General features: G+C 41.1%; 1 protein-coding gene across 3 annotated transcripts in view; it reads right to left on the minus strand.

Moving 5' to 3' along the window:
• Window positions 1-1,792: 1,792 nt before the first annotated feature.
• Window positions 1,793-24,843, minus strand: part of LOC138443640 (uricase) — a 36,564-nt gene continuing 13,513 nt past the window's right edge. For all 3 annotated transcript variants that reach the window (XM_069596415.1, XM_069596405.1, XM_069596395.1), the window contains exons 2-8: window positions 22,521-22,739; window positions 20,509-20,625; window positions 20,330-20,408; window positions 8,082-8,268; window positions 6,161-6,284; window positions 4,729-4,812; window positions 1,793-2,776 (exon numbers count right to left, since the gene is read on the minus strand). In XM_069596415.1, coding sequence (XP_069452516.1) covers window positions 2,702-2,776; window positions 4,729-4,812; window positions 6,161-6,284; window positions 8,082-8,268; window positions 20,330-20,408; window positions 20,509-20,625; window positions 22,521-22,697 — 843 coding nt within the window. In that variant the 5' untranslated portion in view covers window positions 22,698-22,739 and the 3' untranslated portion in view covers window positions 1,793-2,701. The remainder of the gene's footprint in view (window positions 2,777-4,728; window positions 4,813-6,160; window positions 6,285-8,081; window positions 8,269-20,329; window positions 20,409-20,508; window positions 20,626-22,520; window positions 22,740-24,843) is intronic.

Raw genomic sequence — 24,843 nt, forward strand, 5'->3', positions numbered from 1 at the left:
GAAGGCAGAAGTTTTCATTTAACAAACACATACAGAAATTTACATGTCAGGTGTAAAACCTACCACATGCTCAGATGTGTCCAACTGCGGTCTCATAGACTGTAGCCCGGCAGGTTCCTCTGTCCATGAAATTTTCCAGGCAAGAATACTGGAGTGGGTTGCCATTTCCTCCTCCAGGGGATCTTCCCGCCTCAGGAATCAAACCCTTGTCTCTTGCGTCTCCTGCTTTGGCAGGGGGACTCTTTACCACTCCACCACCTCGGAAGCCCCCTTACTACCATAGTTATTTACAGACATTAATTCATTTAATCCTCAAAAAAACCTATGAGGTAGGTTCTATATGTTCACCTCCATTTTACAGATGAGGAAACTTGTCACAGAGCTAGTAAGAGACGGAGTCAGGATTTAAACAAGATTGTGCAATCAAACATGGCACCTTAAGTAATAGTATTATAAAACTGAATGCAGAATTGTCAAATAATACTAAGTACTCATGGGTATGTATTTATAAAAAGGGAGACAAAAAATTTAAATAAATGGAGATCTTTAATCATTGTTGTTCAGTTGCTCAGTCATGTCTACCTCTTTGTGACCCCATTGACTGCAACACACCAGGCTTCCCTGTCCTTCACCATTTCCTGGAGATTGCTCAAACTCTTGTCCATTGAGTTGGTGATGTCATCCAACCATCTCATTCCCTATCATCCCCTTCTCCTCCTGCCTTCAATCTTTCTCAGCATCCAGGTCTTTTCCAGTGAATCAGCTCTTCACATCAGGTGATCAAAGTATTGTAGCTTCAGCTTCAGCATCAGTTTTTCCAATGAATATTCAGGGTTGATTTCCTTTAGGATTGACTTGTTTGAACTCCTTGCTGTCCAAGGGACTCTCAAGAGTCTTCTTTAGCACCACAGTCTGAAGGCATCAATTGTTCGGTGCTCAGCTTTCTTTATGGTCCAGCTCTCACATCCACAAATGACTACTGGAAAAACCATAGCTTTGACTAGACAGACCTTTGTTGGCCAAGTAAGGTCTCTGCTTTTTAATATGCTGTCTAGTTTTGTCATAGCTTTTCTTCTAAGGAGCAAGTATCTTTTAATTTCATGGCTGCAGTCACCATCCACAGTGATTTTAGAGCCCAAGAAAATAAAGTCTGTCACTGTTTCCATTGTTTCGGCATCTGTTTGCCATAAAGTGATGGGAGTAGATGCCATGATCTTAGTTTTCTAAATGTTGAGTTTTAAGTCAGCTTTTTCACTCTACTCTTTCACCTTCATCAAAAGGCTCTTTAATTCCTTTTCACTTTTTGCCATTAGGGTGGTGTCATCTGCATATCTGAGTTTATTGATATTTCTCCTGGCAATCTTTATTCCAGCTTGTGCTTCATCCAGCCTGGTATTTCATATGATGTACTACTCTGTATGTAAGTTAAATAAGCAGGGTGATAATATACCTGCATTTCATATGATATACTCTGCCTATAAGTTAAATAAGCAGGATGACAATTTTTTAATGGAGGAAGGTTATCTAGGATGTTCATGTAAACAACTTTTAGTCATGGGTTTCTAAAATTCCAGTTTATGAAGTTTTGTGGTATATGTACAACAAGTGGCAACCCACTCCAGTATTCTTGCCTGGAGAATCCCATGGACGGAGGAGCCTGGTGGGCTACAGTCCACGGGGTTGCAAAGAGTCAGACACGACTCAGTGACTTCACTTTCACTTCACTTTCACTTAGTGTTGGTAAGACACATCACTTAGTGATGTAAAGATAACCACCATTCAAATAGGCATATATCTTTAAATAATCAATTATATTTATTTCTCTGATTATAAAAGTAATAAATGATCATATCTGGAAGATTCAGAAAATCATTAGACAAAATATAAAAATCCCTCATAACCCCACCATCCAGAAATCATCACTGCTGATACATTCATACATATAGTCTTTAGTCTTCTTTCCATATGTATATTTAACCACCTGGGTAATGACTTACCATTTATTAAATGTGACTCTTTGTGCCAAAGTGATGCATTATTCAAAGAAAAACAATTTATACTTTTTTTCAATCCCTCAATGTGTACTAAACATTCTTTAAGGGCTGTAAAAATCCATAAAACCAATACATTAAAGTTTCAAAAGTACTTTTAGAGTAGAAATAAACTCCCAATAGTACATATGCTAGAGCATATTTAAGAACTCAAGTATTCAGTCTAATTGAAGTCGCAATGGTGATATTTTTCAAAATTTTACTTTATCATTACATTTTCTGCATTGCCAAGGCAGAAGTTTTAGCATCAGTAGGATGAAAGCAATGCTGGCTTCTTAAATTTGTTCACAAGATTAACTGTTATCACACCTCCATTGATTCATGATTATCTTCCTATTGAATGTATTCTAAAGCTCCTCTAAGATAGGAAGGCCCAAGACCACTAAAATGAAATACTGATTTATGATTATTCTAACACTACTCAGCATTTGTGAAGTAAACTGTATCCACAAAACATGTTTTAATTACTAATCCCAAAACACTTTGCTGAGCTAGGTATAGAAGAATTCTTTCATATAGGAGGAAAATGAACACTATAAATCAACATACTAGCTTGAAAATTTGCATGGCTATGCATTACGATTTCCAGCATCACAAGTGGCTTAAGGAATGCCTCAATGGAGCATGGACCCCCACTGGTGGCCACAGTGTCACAGCCTTGAAGTCAGCTTCCTCTTGACTGTACCAGTAATTCTGCCATATGGATTGTCTAATGGTAACAAGACCTGTAGAAAAACCACAGGGCAACTTCAGAGACACTGAAGAGAGATGAGGTGATTTTCCAGAAAATTAAAGAGTTTTTCAAAAATTTTTACTTATCAGTATATAAATGTTTCTCAGATACATTACATATCCCTGCTTTTTAAACAGAGTGTAGTGAACACAATTTGGCCTTCGCTTGATGACTCACTTTGAACATCAATCATTGTCCAAAGCTACAATACTGTCATGCCCTCAGGAACATTTGAGGTGGTCAGGACTCTTAGCCCGATGCTAACTGGCTCCAGGCAGCTGTGCATTTGCAGTTCTTCTGTCCTGCACTCTGTCATTAGTCACTTCTCTGCTGTTGTCTTTGTGTCCTGACTCCCTGCTTCTCATATGTTGCCCTCACTTTGTAGGCACTTGCTGAGTAAGGGCCCAAGAGTGACCAGTCATCCTCAAGGTGCAAACACAGAGGGACAGTTTGTTCACCCCCCTGGGCGCCTTTACACAGAGCCTGACCCAGAGGATCTCAGGCCTTCCTGCCTGCAGGTCTCCAGGGGAAGTTTTGAGTCTGACTTCTTAGAGCAATAGACACAGTGGCCTCAGTCTACCAGAATACCATCGAGCTAGGATCACTGCAGACCTGGGGTATCAGGAGACTTGGGAGACCCTCCTCCTTAGGTTGGGGTTCCTGAGCTAAGCACTGCTCCACCCATGAGCCTGAACCTTTCTCTGTTTGGGGCCCATTGGTTTCATCTTTGCTGAACATGGCCCTTTTCTTCCCTTTAGAAAGTAAGCTGTCAGAAAAGTGTTTACATCCAAATTAACAGTAGCATTCTGGGAATCTACATCTCCTCCGTCCTCTGAAGTAAACAGTGCTGCCTCTCCTTCCAGCTGAATGGACAGTGACTGTCCTCCTCTGCAACTCGGGGCCCTATTTCAGCCATACCAGGCACCTCAGCATGACCATACTTACCCAGCGCTACTCCCCAGCCTCCCTCACAGCTGTCGCAGTACAGAGCGTGATGGAGCATAACATACAGAACAGAAACAGGGTACCTGGCCAGACGGCTGTGACTGATAAGGCTCCTGGGGCAGCAGGCCCAGAAGGTAGGACTTGCTGGACACCCTTCACTGACCTTTTTCCATCAAAGGAGATGATTCTCTGACTGTGCGGCCATGGTAATAGAGGGTTCCTTCCTATCTCACTTCCCCAACACACTAGAAGCAGCCAACAGAATGGTGTGCTTTTTTTAGCACACTGGAAGCCCATGGGAAGATGGATCAGAGAAGTCCTGCCAATCTGAGAGTGATCCAAGTGGGGAGGGACAGTTCTGATCTCCCAGGACTGAGCAAGCCTATCTGTTGGGACTTCAGGCTGGCTAGTGAGACACACTAACTTGGCTGAACCTTCTGCCATGGCTAAAAGCAAGTCATGGTTAAGTGCTTGTTCTAAGGCCTGGTTTCCTTTCGAAAACTGAACTTCCTCGTCTTGCCTGCTGTAATTGCAATTAGAAACACAAATATCTTTCATTTTGTGTGTGTTTATCGCATGCTATTCAAACTGACTATCTAAAAGTTAGGGATGATAGAAGAAAATAAAAAGATAATCTTCTTCCTTTCTTCTCATCACCTTGTGATGGAAAAATAATGAAGCTGTGACCTTCTGTGGCACCTTTTGGAGAAGTGGATTTCAGAGCTGCTTCTTTGGGCACACTCTGTTCTTTCTTTGTCTTTTACTCTCTGCAACTTTCAAGCCTCCTCTATAAGCATTCATCCACTTCTAGGGCATCCCAGCCTCAGATATTGAAAGGCCAGAGTCTTAAGTGGGCTCTAAACAGTTGCAACTATAAATATCCCAACAGCAACAGCTATTAAAAGTTGTGGCAGTTGTACCACCCCAAGTTTACAAAGAGGGTTAAAAAGTGGGCAAGGCAGGGGAAATGTGCTTTAAATATTTTAAAAGTTCTCTTACCTCTTCCTTGTTGATCAGTCCCATTTTGGACATGTCTATGTTAAAGTAGTGAATGTTCGGCAGACTGATTTCCATATCTTCTATCTGGAATCCACAATAATATGTATCACGTTGGAAAACTGGGAATCTGTCTTTATCACTACTCTCCCCCAGCCTCCAAATAGCTCATTACTCAGATTCCACATTTGTCTCCAGGACACCCTCTGGTGTTCCTCTACTGCTCGATGCTATTCTCTCTCACTAGTACTATTATTAAATGATGGACTCATTCCTCCCTCTGTGTATGAAATCCATTTCTCAGAAAAGTAAAATCTCCTGGGGTCAGACACCTGGGAGATATTCAGCATCCAGCTGGCCTCCAGATGCTGGCCCGTCAACCTCCTCAGTTCCTGCTCAGTCCATACCCTCCTCTCCAGGCCTGTCCTCAACATTTGCAGGCCCTGGAGTGAGAGCATCTGGAGGTCCCCACATCAGATGTTTTAGCACTTCCTAGGTGGCGCTAGTTGGAGAAGGCAATGGCACCCCACTCCAGTACTCTTGCCTGGAAAATCTCATGGATGGAGGAGCCTGGTAGGCTGCAGTCCATGGGGTCGCTGAAAGTTGGACATGACTCAGGGACTTCACTTTCCCTTTTCACTTTCATGCATTGGAGAAGGAAATGGCAACCCACTCCAGTGTTCTTGCCTGGAGAATCCCAGGGACAGGGGAGCCTGGTGGGCTGTCGTCTACGGTCGCAGTCGGACAAGACTGAAGCGACTTAGCAGCAGCAGCAGGTGGCGCTAGTGGTAAAGAACCCACCTGCCAATGCGGGAGATGCAGGAGACCTGGGTTCAATCCCTAGGTCGGGAAGATCCCTTGGAGGAGGAAATGACAACACACTCCAGTATTCTTGCCTGGAGAATCCCATGGACAGAGGAGCCTGGTGGGCTATGGTCCGTAAGGTTGTAAAGAGTTGGACACAACTGAAGTGACTTAGCAGCAGCAGCAGCGTGTCTAATTTATCCCTGATTTTCTCATGTGCTGATAGAGACATAGTAACATTCAATAATATCAAATGGATGAAAGAATGCAATCTCTCTGCTTCTATCCTTCATTCTCTGGCTCTCCTGAAACATAGACCCTTGGGATAATTACCCTTCCTTCAGGCCATTCGAGTGTCCTAAATATAATACTCAAATTGTAGCAGATTGAAGAGACTTAGAGTCTTCAAAAAAACTAAAGAACTACAGCAGTGGCCTATGTTTTCAGGTTGCACAGATTTTTCCACTTTTTTTCTCTTTTCTCACTTGCTATAACAAGCTTTTGAGCAACAGCAGATGTCATTTTTCATGTGTCTTCCACTTTCTTATTTTAACTCTCAGCTCTTTCTCAGAGCTAACAGGAGACACAGAAAGTTCTCTCAGTCTTCAGAATGGCAAGTGACAAAACATACCTGAGGAAGCTGGCTCAGGGAGAGCACCTGGGTGTCATAGAGGGTCTTCTGGACTGAAGGCGAGTACTCGCCTTTGTCAGAGGGTCCAGCAAATTTCTCCAGGACAATGCTCCTGACAGCCTCCCTAGAACACAGAAAGGAAAACTGAGGGCTCCCGCAGGGTGGTCTTTGGGAATTCACTGTGAAACTAAGATGTGCAGACCTCTCTGCGACCCCCCCAAAACAATTTTATTGCTGGCTTTAGAGAGGATTATAGGGACTTCCCAGGTGGCGCTAGTGGTAAAGAACGCACCAGCCAATGCAAGAGACCTAAGAGATGCAGGTTCAATCCCTGGGTTGGGACGATCCTCTGGAGGAGGGCATGGCAACCCACTCCAGTATTCTGACTTAGAGCATCACATGGAGAGAGGAGCCGGGTGGACTACAGTCCACAGGGGCGCAAAAAGTCAGACACGACAGAGTGACTTAGCACAGCATGGGAATATATTATAATGCCAAAAAGAAAAAAAAAAAACCTAACTTCTCATTTCCTTACACACACACACACACACACCAGTCAACAGACATATTGAGCATAACCAGGCTATCTTCATAATCTGGCACCAGGACTCAATGGGCATTCCAGGGTAAATTTCCCTCCATGCTTGAAGAATTTATGAAGAAGACTTCCTCATATTCTAAACTTTGTTCTGCTTGGCTTGGCTGGTTGCTTGAATTGTTGCATTTTTCAGGGGTTTTACCATGCCAGGCTGTAGGCTAAGTGTTTTATGTGATTACTTCATTAAATTTTCTCAGTGTACCTGAGGCAGTTCCTATTATTATTATCCCCAATTTGGAAGGAATATGAGCTTAAAAATTACATGATCCACTCTCAGTCCCTTTCCTCAGTGGGAGGCCCAACTTGTACCCTGACTATCTCAATTTCATACTCATTTCAACATAAATACATCAGACTGCTGCCCATGGGTAACACTTTTAAAAACGAGGGAAAAAAAAAAAAAGACTGAGGTGAGGTTCTCTTCAAGTGTTTCCAACCTAGCCCATAATAAAAGGAGCAGAGCAACACTCTGCCCGTGGGAGGAAGCTACTGGAGGCAGATTCTAGCTCATCACAGGGTAGAAGTTTCTAACAATTAGAACTTCGACAAAGGAATGAGATACCTGGTCAAAAGCAAACTGGGAATTCAGAGGACTAATCGCTGCTTGTCAAGGATGTTAAAATAAAAGTCATATCTTTACAATGTTAAAGAACTTATCATTTAGAAAATGCTTCTGTAACTGTCATCTCGTTTTGAGTTTGGCCTATGGTGGCCAATTTGACTGGGACCAAGGGGTTTCCTAGGACATGGGACCTTCAGTGTTAAAATCTGGAAAGCCCTTGACAGACTGGGACGAGTTTGGTCAGCCTGGTTTAGCTCTCCCTGCATCTACTATGAAGTGACAAGGCCACTATCCTCATTTGATCCAGTGATTCTGGAAGTGTGGCCTCTGGTCCAGCAGCATGGGCAACACCTGGGAGTTTGTTAGAAAATGCAGGTTCTCAGGCCCCATTCCAGGCCACAGAATCAGAACCTCTGGGGATGGGCTCAGTGAGCTACAGTGTAACAAACCCTCCAAGTGGTTCTGATACCCAATCATGTTTGTGTACTACTGATTTAGTCGGTTAGGAAAGAGAGCATCAGAGAAATCAGGCAGTCCACTGAAGGCTGTTATAGCTAAGAGCATCTAAGATTCAAGTGCGGATTTACCAACTCAGAGTAAGACCAGTGTTCTTTCTGTTATCCATCAGAAGGGATTTCTTACAGTGGGGAGGCTGAACTAAACGGCCTCCAAGTTTCTTTTTCAGGCTGAAGACTCCTAGGCCCTGGAGAAGAGAGCGGACACTGCCTACACCGGTGCCAGACCCCAGCACTTCTTCATACCAGGTGGCCTCAAAGTCCACGTCTCTGCCCTGGAGGTAGCGCCACTTGCAGTACACTTGGGTGGCAAAGCACCGGTCCTTCACCTCAGGGAGGGTGGTGAACTGGTCCTTGAGGAATCCTTCAAATCCAGACTGCGTTGTTTTCAAGACCTTGAGGTCTTTGATTCCAGAATGAATGACTGGAGGTCCTGTTTTAAGTCAAAAGGTAAGAGGGGATGAAGTCATAAAGGAAACAGTGCCTTCTTGCTGCCTAGCCCTGAGGATTCTGGGGTCAGTAAAACATGGCACACCGTGTCTGTACAGAGAGCAACATCCCTCCCCGAGTGTTCTGTCTCTTGGTCCCCTCTGCAGACCATGTGATGAAGATGGTGTGCCTTTCCCCCATCTGAATTCCACAACTCCCTGCCTTCTCATGCCCTAAGAGAACTGAAGGACAGAGACTGAACCTCCATCCTGTGTTGAAGCCCACAGGAACCTTTTCTCAGCTACATGCAAGTGTGTCTTCTAGGCCAAATTACCTTCCACATTTTGAGCTCCATCTCCCCCAGCAGGCAGTCATGCTGGAGAATTCACAAACTCCTCAAAAGCAGCCCCTCTGTCCAGCACTGTGATGCCTTCAATTGGGGGTGCTTCTCATATGGGTTCTCTGTACTGCCGAATGGCTCCAGACCCCTCAGACCCCATCAGACCCCTCAGTTCCCTGTGTTTAGAAACTGAGCAAAACCAGACAATTTTATGAATGGGTAGCAGCATGGGCCCTAATGAGCCTAAATGGAGACTAGGAAGATGAGACCACTGATCCATAAGTTATAGATTGCATACGTGGACACCCATAAAGATTTTTAGCTTTTGACTGGACTGAGAGGGGGCAAAGTTGGTTTGTGGGGACCTGGGAGGGAGAGGGCAGAGTTGAAAATATTGGAGGAGATGATATGTCTCTCTGGCAGTCCCTGACATCACCTCATGAGGTGCATTGGAAAGGTGGTGGGGAGAGAGGCAAAAATCTGAAAACCTTGTTTGCTTATGCAAGGTAGTCCTAGCTCAGGGCCCAGGTGACAGGCAGGGTACTGAGTTAGTGAGGGGCAGAGTCTTTCTTTTCCCCTGTGGAACGCACTGCAGCTCCAGCAATTTGGTGTAGCCTGAAGAGGACATGGCACCAGCTGACACACTGGGAAGCCCAGGACACAGTGTCTGTGGAGAGCAGCTTTCTTCCCAAGGAGCAGTGGTAACTGGCACAGCAGATGCTGGACAGAGCTGTGAGGCAGCAGCTGTCCTCAGTGGGTGCAGACTTCCCCCTGAGCCCCTGTGAGACAGCCCTCCCAGCTGGGAGAAGGTGGGAGAGTTGGGCTGGAGAAGTACAACAGTGTGATAATAAGAGAACTACAAGACCAGAGAAATTCAGGAATTCACATCATCATGGCCTTATTTTGTATGTGCAGGCTGGTGAGGCCGGTATACTCAGGGAGCAGTTGAGTGCAAACTGCCAATAGCATAGTCAAAGCAGGATGACTAAGGTCAACCTATTTTAGATCTTGAAATTAGTCCTGACTAATATCTACCCCTTTTGACCTATAATCTTAAGTCAAAAGCTGGAGGTATATCATCACGTATCACTATGTCACACATGGCCCTGGTTGAAGAACAAGAATGTAATCCATGATCGTCAATTAAAATCCTAGACAGCTCTTAATAATCCAATGGTTTACATCATCCTATGTGATTTCAATTGTTGAGGTTAACTTGGGAACTGTGGAATTTCACAAGTAGGTAAACCATGGTTATATTTTTTATATTTTCCCAACCACATGTGTATACCTACCAGAGAGAGCAGGGGCCACGGTTAGTGGTAGATCTGCTGATTAAATATGTGCTGCTTAAATAAGCATTCGGGCCAGAGTATTCTAGAATAATGTGGTAAGATAGAAAACGGTATTTGTTTAACATTCTGAAGTTCTCATTGGAAGCTTTATTTGAAGAAGGATCAAGAGAATACCTGGACTTAATACCTTAAGTTGGTTGGCTTTATCAGATTCTAAGTGTATAAAGACACAATTCTGCAAAATCAGCATTTCAAAATGCAGTGTAGAGTTCATCCAAGTGAGTCTAGTCTCAGACCCAAGAGAACTGCAGAAGCAATCAATAAATATCCGTTAAATGAATGAATGAATGAATGAATGCACTGCCATTGAGTCACCTTAACAACTTAGCCTCATAACTTCGTGTGTTTTTCTTCTAGACAGTTCTCTATCAGTCTCTAGCATTTCCCTTCCTGATCTGGGCCCTCCTCTCAGCTCTCAGACAGTATGGCAGGCGTAGAAGGGGAGGGCATCAGCACTGACTGAGAAGGTCCTGACTGCCAACATGCATCCTAGTCACATGGCTAGACACTAGCAGAGGTGGAGTTTGAACTCACCACCCCATTATGAGATTTCGTGCTTTTCTTCCCCCCTTTTGCATCATTTCCCATCCTCAGAATGCTTCCTCCTTCTTTCAATTCTCTCTTTCCATTTCTGTAATAAAAGAAGACTTTCCAAGAGACAAGAAAGTTGCCACCACCATTCCACAATGTGCTTTGAGGGCTTCAGACAGAGCCCCTAGTTGAAAAATACCATCCCCATTGGTTTGAAATGAAGCATGACTCTTAGAAATGATCCCTAGGTGCTTTGAAAATATTTTATCATTCAAAAATTTCCTATTGAAATACCAAGACCCCTTAAAGGAGTGACTCCTTAATATTTTATAAACTGGTATCATAATTTACTTCTAATAGTAATCCCCCCTAGGAAAAAAATCCTCTAGAAATGAGACTTCAATTTGCAATCAGGAGTGGGGTTAGAACAAGCGGTGGGAACCCTTGAAGGTGGATAAAGAGAAAGCAAGAGAAACCAAAGGCAAACTTTATCCATTTTCACTTTTCCTATATAGATGGCCTTGATCACCAGCATCTCTGTGAGCCAACCAGACTTGGACCCCTCAGCTTTCTCAATCATAAAAGGATTTCCAGATTCTGTGTTCCATACAGCTGAGTCCACAGTCTTGGGACTCTGATCCTTTGAATTCAATTCCAGTGCTCTTCATGCTTCTCCTCCCCTGTTTATGCGCAGTATTTCCCTGATAGAATTACTTAACCTCTCCCTATCTTGATTTTCTCATTTGCAGAAGATGATAATCATAACTATTTCCTAGGGGTGATAGATGTCTAACACGGCACACATAAAGGACTCAGTGAAATGGCTGCCCCATTGGAAATGCTCTGCAGAAGTTACTAAGGTGATTTTGCCCTAACTGACTTCAACCCCCTGTAAATAGTGCCCATGTTTCACAAAGGATCATTGGGTTCTGAAAACTCCTTCTGACGTGCCATTCCTATCCACCTCTGGCCCTGGGGTGATATTTGTTCATCTTTGGGGAGTGTCAGTTTGCTAGGCAACTTTGAAATGATCTACTTTCTCGTTAGAATCTGAAAATGGAGAAAGCAGTTGTATTTTCCAATATATTTTGGCTGCAGTTTCATGCAGTATAAAACATCTTACATTTTCCAAGACGGTTCACTACTGCCATGGTTTAGGCAGAACGCAAACTATCTACGCTGGTATGCTCATCATTCTATGAACAACAACAACAAAACTTATTCTCTTTGAATGCAAAAAATAAATTCTCTTGGCACACATCAGACACCCTCGATGAAATCTGGGAGCTTATTTTATCTTTTCTGCTGGCGGTGCCCCAGCTTACTGAACACTAGTAGGAACCTGAGCCTTTCAAATTCATGGGCCCATCAACTAAAAATATGATACTTCACACACTCTAAAAAAGATTCCAATTTAGAAGACAAGAAATAATTCAACCCCAAAGACTGTCCTTTTCTAGGTTACTTCCCATGAAACCACTTAATCAGCTCTTTTTTGCCTTTCTGCCATGTTTATGGATAACACAAAAGGAAGATTTCCACATTTTCCTTTGCTAGAACATAATCTTTTCCAGCTTTTAGTGTCCTCCTACACACTTAACAGATTGTGGTTTATCTCTCAGAGAAGCATACATCCTACCCCTTCAGGTCTCTAAGGGAAAGAAACTCACTGCAAATTAATAGAAAATAAGCCCGATTCCTTACCTACGCATCAGGTGTCACAAAGCACAAAGCTTTACTGAGCCAAGAAAAAAAAAATCCTGTCATGAAAAGGATAATTGCTTCCACATTTAACACCTCCAAAAAGGACACAAATAGCTAAAAGGGGGCTATTTTAAAACTATATTAAATAATTCTAGTAGAAAACCTCAAACCTATAAAGTGCTAGAACAAGTGAAGATCAATTAAATATCATTTGCCTCTGAGAGTCCATTTAGCTCATGGAAGGAAGGTGAAAGCTCTCTGTGTGCAATTCTGGAGGAGGAGAGATGATGTCACCCTATGGAAGGAAGTAAACTGGGCTTTTGTACAGCAAAGTGATCCTCAAGACAATTTTTAATAGATATTGTGCTCGCCAAGAAATTTTAATTTGAAATAACTGATGACTGCCTTAGTCCTGACATCAGGATGACACAAGCAAACTTCTTGGCAGTGGCCCTCTCCGTCTTGAGTCTCCTGTTTTCCTCTCTCTTCTCTTCCATCTGCCCTGCTTGACACCTCTTAAGTCTCCTCTTTCAGACTTCAGTTTCATCTCCCCACTTCCTTAAAACCATCTTCCTACCCCTGCTAGTCCCCATGTCAATAGATTTTTTTTTCACCACTAGAAGACAATATCTCTTATTTGAAATATCTTCTTTATTTTTCATTCCTTGATTTGGTTATACTTTAGTTGCATTTTTATAATTAGTGTCAGATTGGGAGAAATTTGATGCTTAAAGAATTATGAATTATAATTCAAATAGTGTGTGTGTACGTGTGTGTGTGTGTGTGTGTGTGTTGGCAGGGTGTTCTGCCTATTTCAACTAGTTAGTGACTTAACCATGCTAGTGACTTCAAGGCTTGTCTAAGCTTGCAGTTCACAGAGGCTCGTGAGAGAAAGAGTTAGAAGACTGAGGTTCCATATAATGCCTACACCACAGCCTGCACCACACATGTAGAGCCTCGCTCTCCTCTCAGAGCTGAGGAAGTCACAAACATAGCACCCACCCTCATCCCTTTGGTGAAAAAAATTTCTCTCTCTTCCAGATTCCCCCATCGAACTAGCAGACTCTGAAACAGCTGGAAGTACACTTCATGATATAACTTTAAAAGATACGGTAGGAAAAGATAGAGTAGTGGGAGTTTTACAGCAATCCTCAGGGCCTAAAATAGGTTCCTCAGATTCAGTGGGCTTTCTCTAAATGTTTGTTCAATCAATAAAAATGAATCCAGTCCACTAGGAGAAACCCAGTTACATATCCTGCTGGGGAAAGTTGTAGGTTGAATGTGTGATTAAGTATATATGTTCGAGAGCGCAGAATTCTCACGACTCTAGCCAGCCCCCCACCAAAAGTCTTATTTAGAGATTTGTAACAGTGGCCTTTGGGTTTCCCTGCTGGTGCAGTGGCAAAGAATCTGCCTGTCATTGACATTGCCTGTCATTCTGCATTGCAGCAAATGTGAGTTCGATACCTGGGTTGGGAAGATCCCTGGAGAAGGAAATGGCAACCCATTCCAGTATTCTTGCCTGGAAAATCCCATGGACAGTGAAGCCTGGCAGGCTATAGTCTATAAGGTCACAAAAGATTCAGACATGACTTAGCAACTAAATAACAAAAAACAGTAGCCTTCAGCATGTGAACTGGAGTGTGTCAGATAATAATTATTTTCTTCAGTTAAGCCTATGTAAGGGCATTTCTTATGATAACGATTGTACACTGAATCACCTCATAATATCTGTGGCTTTAGCTCTTGGAAAATAAGCAAATTAAGAATTAAACTTTGTCACCAAAAATCCAAAGAGGGACAGAGTACGAATATCATCTTCAAATAGACAACACAGGAAGATATGCACACTCAGGGATGTGTGCACACACACACTGCACACACCCAGGCAGCAGATGCCTCCTCCCTTCAGATCCCTGCCAGCCCCACATGCTATGGGCGGGGGGCAGGATTTACTGGGCTCTAGACAGTCAAGCTGGAGCTCTGGGAACATCGCCACAGTGATCGCAACACCCTGAAGTTTTCTGCAGAAAGAAAAAGCTCTGGGCCTGATTCTGTTGATAAGTTTTCCCACCCTGCAGCAGCCAGGTGACTAGCATGCAAGCTGATGATAGCTCCTGGTAATTCCTGGAAAGAACAGGGTGTGAAGCCTGTCTTCTTTCTTTGATCCGCTGAGCCCTATATTTGGCCACTCCACTTCCACCTCCAGGGCTCTGCTAGATATTCTTGCAGAGGGAGGTCACCAATGTCTAACTGCCAAACCTCACAATCATCTCTTCAGCCTCCTTTCAAGCCAAGCTTTTTAACCTTCCTGCAGCAGAGACCATGGGCAGCTTCTCTTCTTCCTGGGTCCTTGGCCAGCCTTCAGGTTGGGTTCTCTTCATTTGATGTGCTCTGTGCTACTTTCAGGCCTGGTGCTATGCGTGAGTGGTTTTGCCCCTCCGTTTTCTTCTCCAAGCTCTTTTCTGCCACTTGTCTGGTATGGGACCCACTCTCAAGGTGACCCAGAAAGGAAAGGATTAAAATGTCTAGTTGCATCAACCTGGGTTCCTGAATAAATTCCTGGAGCAGAGCACCCTCCCAACACACACACATACACAGTGAACTTGACTTTTACACATAGCAGTAAACTTTGTGTAGGAAGCCACTGCATATAAGCTTACTTGTTATGCATTCTGTTACCCCAGTAACTATCCCTCATTTCCTGAAATGTACTTTTCCTTTTGCTTCCATAATACCATTGTCTCCAAGTTTCCTCCTGTCTCTCTGACCATTCTTCTCTCTCAGTCTTTAAACTTTTAACTCTTAAACTGGGGAATTTTCCCCATGGCCCTTTCATCTTTCCTCTTCTCACTTTATATGTTTTTCTGGATTAGTCCTTCTTCCCATGGCTTCACCAACTATCAGTCTCCAAATCTTTTCCTTATTTCCAAACTCACCAGCTTCCTCTGGAAACTTCCTCATTACATGTATTATTCTTAGTCAACACCCCCAGGCTCCTGACTTTAGGGTAACTTTAACCCCTCCTTTTCTCTAACCTTGCATCCCTATGCAACTACACAGACCTATTAAGCACTCAAAAATGCCTCACATAATGTCCCTCCCCAGCTTCTGCAGTCCCTCCATCTCTGCCTCTACTGCCTGAGGTCAGCCTACATCATTACTTCATCTCTGAAACAAGTCTCCAAATGTTTCCTTATGGCCTATTTCTCTAGCCAGTTTACCATAATCTTGGTCAGAATTACCCAAATGTACACATATATACACAAAGACCTTCCCTGGATCTCTATAATCATTCATAATAATAATAATAACATCTTTCTTTCAAAGAGTGCTTCTTATATGTTAGGGACTATACTAAATGCTTTCAATTAACATTTATTTCCTTTAATTATCTGGATAATTGCTGAGGGAGACATTGTTATCCTCATCTTACAAATTAAAAAACACTGAAGTAGTGTATTTAATGTGCTAACAGTCACAAAGTTATTAAGTGGTGGTGGTTTATTCACTAAGTTGTGTCTGACTTTTGTGACTGCCTGCTAGGTTCCTTTGTCCATGGGATTTCCCGAGCAAGAATACTGGAATGGGTTGCCATTCCCTTCTCCAGGGGATCTTCGCAACCCAGGGACTGAAACCAGGTCTCCTGCATTGCAGTCAGATTTATCATCTGAACCACCAGGGAAGCCCATTAAATAGTGGAACTCAAGTTCAAAAACACTTCAGTTTTCATAGAATAAAAGTAGAAATTCTAGTAGGGAGAATAAAAGATGAAAGTAATAAATGCTAGTAGGGAGATTAAAAGACGAAAGTAATAAATTCATTCGTATCCACAATAAGAAGTTAAGGGATACACAAAATATTTAGATTAGAAAATAATATCAAAAACAATAATCATGAGGGGAGGAGAATACAAATGCAAAGTATCTATCTATCTATATAGATAGATAGATTGCTGTGCAAAAACCTCATGATAACCACAAAACAAAAATTTATAATAGATATGCACACAGAAAAAGAAAAAGAAATCCAAACATAATAGTAAAGATAGTCATCAAATCACAAAAGAAGAGAACAAAAGAAGGGGAAAAAAAACCTACAAAAGCGAATCCAAAACAATTGATAAAATGACAATAAGAACAAGCTACTGCTGCTATTGTTTAGTCGCTAAGTCATGTCTGACCCTTTGCGACCCCATGGACTGTAGCCCACTAGGCTCCTCTGCCTATGGGATATTCCAGGCAAGAATACTGGAGTGGGTTGTCAATTCCTTCCCCAGGGGATCTTCCTGACCCAGAGATCAAACCCGCATCTCCTGCTTGGCAGGTAAATTCTTTACCACTGAGCCACCTGGGAAACCAATAGGAACATATATACCAATAATTGCCTTAAACATAAATGGACTAAATGATCCAAGCAAAAGATATAGACTGGCTGAATGGGTAAAGAAACAGCTTCCATATGTGCTGCCTACAAAAGACTCACTTCAGATCTAGATGATATACATAGACTGAAAGCGAGGGGATTCGAAAAGGTATTTCATGAAAATGGAAATCAAAAGAAAGCTAGAGGGAATTCCTTGGTGGTCCAGTGGTTAAGAATCCTCCTGCCAGCATAGGGGATATGGGTTCGATCCCTGGTCTGGAAAGATGCCACATGCCTTAGTGGGAAAACTAAGCCCATGCACAACTACCAAGCCAGTGCTCTCAAGCCAGTGTGCCACAACTACTGAAGCGCATGTCCCCAGAGCCTGTGCTCTTAAACAAGAGAAACTATCACAATGAGAACTCACTCACTGCACACACTAAATGAACTCACACACTAGAAGAGTGGCCCCACTCACCTCAACTAGAGAAAGCCTGTGCATAGCGATGAAGACCCAGCACAGCCAAAAAGTAAATAAAAATTTTAAGAGAGAAAGCTGGAGTGGCCATACTTATATCAGACAAAATAGACTTTAAAATAAAAACTATGAGAAGAGACAAGAATTTACAATGGAGAAAAGATAGTCTCTTCAATAAGTGGTGCTGGGAAAACAGGACAGCTATATGTAAAAGATTGAAGATAGAACATTCTCTAAAAACATATACAAAAAAAAAATCTCAAAATGCATTAAAGATCTAAATGTAAGACCAGATACTATAAAACTCCTAGAGGAAAACATTGGCAGAACACTGTTTGAAATAAACTGCAGGAACTTTTTTTTTAATTCATCTCCTAGAGTAATACAAATAGAAAAATAGACAATAGAGCCAAAGTAAACTTTAAAACTTTTGCATAACAAATAAACCCATAAACAAAATGAATAGACAACCTATGGACTGGGAGATATCAAGGGATTAATTTCCAAAATATGAAAATAACTCATACAGCTGAATATAAAAGAGCGAACAATGCAATCAGAAAATGGTCAGAAGACCTAAAGAGAAATTTCTCAAAAAAAGACATACAGACAGCCAATAGGCACATGAAAAGACGCACAATATTGCTAATTTGGGGCTTCCCTGGTGGCTCAGACAGTAAATAATCTGCCTGCAAAGCAGGAGACCCGGTTTCAATCCCTGGGTTGTGAAGATCCCCTGGAGAAGGGAATGGCAATCCATTCCAGTATTTTTGCTTGGAGAATTCCATGGACAGAGGAGCCTGGCAGGCTACAGTTCATGGGGTTGCACAAAGTTGGATATGACTGTGCATACACGTATACATACATTGCTAATTTTAGAAAAATACAAAACTACAATGACGTATCACTCTCACAGATCAGAATGGCCATTACTTGAAAAGTCTACTGATAATAAATGACAGAGAGACTGTGGAGAGAAAGGAATTAATCATATGATCCTGCTATCCCACTCCTGGGCATATATCCAAAGAAAATTCTTATTTGAAAAGATACAGGCATTCCAACATTTATAGCAGCACTGTTTACAATAGTCAAGACATGGAAGGGTTTCCCTGGTGGCTCAGTGGTTAAAAAAAAAATTCCTCCTGCCAGTGCAGAAGATTCAGATTCACTCTCTGGGTCAGGAAGATCCCCTGAGAAGGAAAAAGGAGACCTACAAATCCCGTGGACAGAGGAGCCTGGTGGGCTATAGTCCATGGGGTCACAAATGAGTTAGACACAACTTAGTGACCAAACAACAACAACAACAAAAATAGCAACAAAACATAGAAGCAACCTAAATGTCCATAGGCAGATGAATGGATAAAGAATATTTATTACTCAGTCATAATGAAGAATGAAATTATGCCATTTGCAGCAACATGGATAAACCTAGAGATTATCATATTGAGTGAAGTAAATCAGATAAAGACAAATATATGATATCACTTACAAGTGAAATCTAAAAAAAAGATACAAATAAATTTATTTACAAAGCATAAATAGACTCACAGACACAGAAACGGACCCTATGGTTACCAAAAGGGATAGCAGCTGTAGGAGGAAGATAAACTGGGAATTTGGGATTAATATATACACATTACTACATATAAAATAGATAAGCAAGGACCTAATGTATAGCACAAGGAACTATATTCAATATCTTGGATTTAAATAATCTCTAATGGAAAAGAAGCTGAAAAAGAATATATATACACATATGTATATGTGTGTGTATAACTGAATCATTTTGCTGTACATCTGAAACTGACACAACACTGTAAGTTAAACTATAATGTAAAAAATGGTTTACATTTAAAAAATTAAAATAGGAAAGCAATAAAGGAAGCAAAACATCTTAGTCTGCAAGAACTGTAGACTTAACTACCATGCAAAAACTTCCTCATTGCACCAGGGTTTGGTTTTGCTTTGTTTTGTGTTTTTGGCCATGCTGCTCAGCTTGCAGGATCTCAGCTCCTGAACCAGAGATCTAACCAAGGCCCTCAATGGTGAAAGTGTGGTGTCCTAACCACTTGACCACCAGGAATTTTCTAGTTACACCAGTCTTGCTAGTACAGTAGATTAAGGCCCAAACCAACCTCTTCACATTTGGAGGATTTAAAAACTCACTGTTTTCTCAACTTATTAACTAGTTATTCAGTCTTCTTTATATAATAATAATTTCATAACTATTAATCAAACACCGAGAAGGCCCTGGCTGTGCCTAGAATTTAATACAGATAGGGAAAACATTAAGTGATTAAAATGTTAAATGACTAGGACTTTCTAAGGGAAGGCAGTATCCAGTAGAACTCAGAATAAGAAACATTTATATTTTACTAATCTTTTAAAAGATATTTATGATGTTTATCAGATGCCACCTTAAATTCTTAATGAAGAGAGCTAGAAATGAAAGAAAGATAAAGTAAAAGAAATGAAATGAAAGAAACAAGGGGGAAAGAGAAGGAGAGGAGATGAAAGAAAAGAGAGATGAGAAAAGAAAAAATTCAGAGTTCTCACTTTCAATTTATAATGATCACGAAAGTTTATCTTTTATTAGGATAGGGACACTTTTACCATGGTGGCTTCACGGTTCTTAAAGTTCATCTAGTCCAACTCTTAACCAATTATTGAACTCTGTTCTGACAACCTCAATAAATCAATGAAAGACATACTTTGCTAAGTTTAGTCATCAGTAGCAATAAGGTCTATATTATAATTATGTTCCACAGTTAATGTTTAGATTTATTATTAAACAGAAAGAACTATATAATTGTCACTGCTATTTTAAATGAAGCTTATTTTATTGTAATTATAATAATATCAATGGTTTTATTATTAGGACAAAATAAGGAAACATGATTGTTATTTTCTAGGTATTTCCTATAAAGTTATTATAATCATAGTTTGGTATAGTATAAAAAGCACTGGTCAGAAATTTCAGAGATTTGAGACTTTTGTCAGCCTGAGTCTTTTTTTCCTCTCACCTCAAGATCATGCAATAAAAATGATTGACCTCACTCAACCCCCAGATTTGTTGCAAAGGGTAGTATTTCATCTTTATACTTTAAGATAAAAAGCATACAGTTCTTTAATGTAATCCAAGGTCACAACTTTCATTCCCATCTCAGATTTTAAAGAGTTCAAAATTCTCTACATTTCTCCTTGGTGCTGATAAACAGAGTTGTTTAGAAGAAAAAAAAAAAAACTAAAATTGCTATTACAGAATCAAACATGAAAAACATTTTCTCACCATTCCTCAACTGTTCAACCTCACAGAAGTGCGTTCCAGTGGGAGTATGAATAAATGCATGGACATGCTTAACTCCATTCTGAAAATTAGAAAAAAAAAAGATTGTTTCCAATAAAATTTCAGCATATGTCATAAAGCCAGTGTCTTTAATTAAACAGAACACAAATAAGTGAGGCAACCTTTTCAAAACGCTTCCAAGGGACTTCTTCCACGTAGACTTGAACTCGAATGACATGGTTAAAAGAAGAAAGGAAATGCTCACAGATATTCATAGCAAAAGTTTCTATGCTTTTGATCTATAAAGAGAAACAAATGTGAATGAGCAGCAATACCTGCCCCAATTGAAAATCATTTTTAAATATCCATGGGACTCTCTTTCCTGATCAACTGTTTTTTAGAATCAGAGAAATGAAGACTTAGAGAGAATCTTAGAGATGAATTTATCTTTTTATCCCAATTTTTCACATGGGCCCCTAAGTGTAGTTAATGGATCACCACCACCAGGTGAGACTACCCTGTTTTTAAAAGAAAACTGTGTGCTGGAGAGGATGTGTCTGTCCGTCAGTGGATGAGCAAAAAGGAATTGAATATTCAGATTCTCCTCAAGATGAGCTCGGTCATCACCCATGCCAGCAAAAGTATTGCAGGATACTCCAAAACACTCTGCTCTCTTTGTGAGGCTGGCAAACAGACCTTTCAGTTTCCCCAGGAAAAATGTTAAGGAGGGGTCACTTCAGCTTTCTTTCCCTGCAAACATGCCTTCTATAGACCATCTCCAACTCTCTACCCCCAAAAAGCAGCTCCCTACTTCTACCCAAATTCTTCATATTAATCTCTATTTTATGGTACTAGTTCAGTCTACAGATTATTTATGGTTTTGAGTATAATTAAGGTAGAATCCCAGGGACGGGGGAGCCTGGTGGGCTGCCTTCTATGGGGTCACACAGAGTCGGACACGACTGAAGCGACTTAGCAGCAGCAGCAGCAAGGTAGACTATACAGGTTTCCAGAATAGTTTTGTTTCGTATCTGAGGTTTATAAGCATCCTATTGCACTCTCAAAAGTATCTTGGTTTGGATAAGAAATTACGGTCGCTATGTACAATGAATGAATTTAATTTTTTTTTTAAACATCCAGGTCCATTCCTTCACTTTTCTATATCTCTCACATAGTACAGGAAATATAAGAATTTGTGGTACCCAATCATCTTCTTAAACACAGTACTAGAAGCTGATTTTCAATTTATTTTTTAAAAAAGCAATGTCTTTTTCCAGATCACTGTCTGTGCTTGCTGGGCCATTCTGATTAGCAAGAGAAAGGTTCAGGGTGGAGGCAGGCCTTGCAGAAATAATCTTTCAATTAGTTTGTTCATTTCATGCATTATAGGTGTGGATTTCATGTAAAATCATGGAAAAAGAAACTTTATAGTCTATATTTCTTGTCTTTTTTAACTTCTTAGTAAATAAAAAATCATCCTGAATTGCCCAGAAATCTGGTGGTCACCCAGCACAATCTCACTCACACTTTTTAGAGAAATCTGAGGTAAAGTGCTAAAAAAAATCAGATTCTATTAGTTCCAAGACCCTTTTGAAAAGTACAGTTACCATCAAATAGGGACACTAAGTGGTCATAGAGTTGAGAAAATTAGAAAGGCATTAAAAGTTGGACAAATAGATTTCAAACTATATCTTATACTGAATTTTCTTCTTTAGTAATACCAAGAAGAGAAATGGTACTTTCTTCTATAAATACACACTATTCTTAAAGAAAAAAAAAAAACAATAGGACTCAAATAAATGCATGGCAACAATGGGTAAAATTCTAATCTGAAGTTGTCTCAGGGCCTTGATTTGCCAAAGATCCTAAATACGTGATAACATGTAAATTTGTCAAATAGGATTCTCTGCCTTCTAAAAGATGCTGTACTGAGTTGAAAACCAAGGAAATAGAACAAACAGGGAACAAAAAAAAAAAGAAAAGCAAATAAAGTGGTGAGTTTTTTAAAAAGTGAAATTTTCTGTAAAGCTAAGAATTTTAGAATAGAAAAGGGATCTTTTTTTCAAAGGCTTAAATGTAAAAATAAAGCTAAAACGTACAGGGAACTTGAAATAAGCAAGTACGGTCCTCACACTATAGTACAGTGAATTCTCCATCCAGATAGGCAGCATCTAAGAAGAAGAATGACACATACACCTTTGAACTTGGCCAGGACGTGAACTGTGTTCTTGATGGTGTCTGTCGGGATGATGTCTGAATTGTCTCCATGCACGTACTCTCTTTTGGAGTTCAGAGTAAGTTGCACTGAAGTTGCCACTTCCTTAATGCTGTGATATTTTCCATCTCGCTGAATATGAAGAACTTTTACCATATCCTTACCATAACCAGTTCGGACAAACTCCACTTCATCATTCTGCAATGAAAATAATCATCTTATTGAAGAAGGCTAGATGAAAACCAGAAGTCAACTGCAATTTTTTTTTTAATTGGAGGATAATTGCTTTACAATATTGTGTTGGTCTCTGCCATACATCATCATGAATCAGCTAGAGGTAAAAATATGTCCCCTCCCTCTTGAATGCAATTTCTTTTAGCCTTAATTTTATCATATAATTGCAAACAGTAAGAGTCAAATTATTCATGAAACCAAAATCATGCCTTATCTTTGAAGAATGAGGACTTGTATGGAGAAAAGAGAATTGCAAGAAATAGACTAAAATATATCAGTTTGGCCTTAAGAGAGACAGGTAGATGACTTTCTTGATAATACTAACCAATGATAATAAAAACAGTACCTTATAAGGCTAACTATTTACTCTGTCTTAACTAATCTCTACTAACTTAATCCTTGTATCAGCTCCATGAAGTAATATTATTTCCATTTTGCAGAGAGAAAAACTGAGGTTCAAAGAATTTAAGTGACTTGCCCTATTTAGTAAAGGATAGAGCCAAGAATTCACCCTCAGGGCTGTTGACTCTAAATTGTGACTGAAGTGACTTAGCTGCAGCAGCAGCAACCACTGTATAAACTGCCTTCCTCTATAAAAGTGTTTTGACAATGCTAACTGGAAATAATCATATCCCTCTTTTTATAGAGAGTAGTATTCTGGAGAAACAGCCCTATGATCAATAAAAACAACTGGAAAATTGCTTCTTCTACTTGCTACCAGGAAGAAGAGCAATTAGTGACAGGGTCTTGATGACCTTCAGCAGCACAGAGCCAGGGCCATCTGGCTGTAGGGAGAGCTATGCTTTTAGAGAAGAGACACTTAATAAAAGCCAGTGATTGATTCATTAGCATCCTTGTCTGAAGCTGGAGCCCTCAGTAGCGATTACACCCGTCTCCATTGCTAGGCCCTTTAAGAGTTGTGCCTGGGCTTTCTTGGTATTTGAGAAAAGAGGCAGGAAGGAGCAGAGCGACAGGAAAACTTATTTTATTTAGCATGAAAATTGTCATAGAAACGGTAATAAGAAAAGGTGACAAAAATAAAAGTAAATCAAAAACAAAATGCAGTGAGAATCTGGGGAGGTCACAAAGAAGAAACCTCACCTGCTAATCACACATATGTGATATGCTCAGACAGGTCAGGAACTGCCTAAACACCTACCTGCATGTAAAAAATCACCACACCCCCTAGGAGGAATTTTAAAATACTAAAATTAGAAATTATTGTCATATCCTTTATCAAATTGAGGTAGGGGAAGCTGTCTTAAATCTTGGAGACAGAGCCTAGTAGGGCTTGCTGCTATTGTTGCTGCACATACCCTGAGGGTCTGAGGTCTTTGCATTCGGTGCTTCCCCTGTAGGAGTGACATGCAGAAGGGACACTCTTAGAGAGTCTCCTCAGAAGCCTCTGATCCAATCTTTGGGGGACTCACCTTCAAGAAACACTGAAGAGGAGATTTAAAGGATCCTAATAAGAACGCTAATGCTGACCAGGAAAGAGGCACAGTTGTGCGACTGTAGTGGCTTTGAAATCAGACCAGGTCCAAATTCTGCCCTGCCATTTATAGCTTTGTGGCTGTGACAAATAATTTGATGTCTGTAAGCCCCAGTTTCCCCCCTGCTTTGTAAAAATGGAAGTAACTACCTCAACAAGTGCTGGTGCATGTGAAGGGCTGGGCTCCATCCCTGGTACCCACTGAAGCAGTGAGGTCCCCCCGCAGCAAGAGAGACCATGTCAGGTCTGGCTGTGGGTGCAGCGGCAGCAGAGACGGCAGAAGGAACCCTGAGCAAGGGCACTAGTTTCTGGAGCGGAGAGCCCTGCTGGTAGCAGCAGAAGGAAGACTCTGCTCTTTCTAGAACCACTAGGAATTCTACCCGGAGGAGGGAGGCGCTTGGCTGGCTTGGGGTCCCTGGGTGATATGGGCTGGGGTCCAGGACCCGAAGTCTCTGAGACCTTCCAGCAACCTCGGCACACAGCAAGACTTCATAAATATTACTCCTCAGTCCCATTCCCTGCCACTAAGTACCTATGCTGGTTAGTCCGTTGAAAGCAAGTTCAGTTCAGTTCAGT

This window comes from Ovis canadensis, chromosome 1 (genome assembly GCF_042477335.2).
Source record: "Ovis canadensis isolate MfBH-ARS-UI-01 breed Bighorn chromosome 1, ARS-UI_OviCan_v2, whole genome shotgun sequence".
In the NCBI taxonomy this organism is placed as follows: domain Eukaryota; kingdom Metazoa; phylum Chordata; class Mammalia; order Artiodactyla; family Bovidae; genus Ovis; species Ovis canadensis.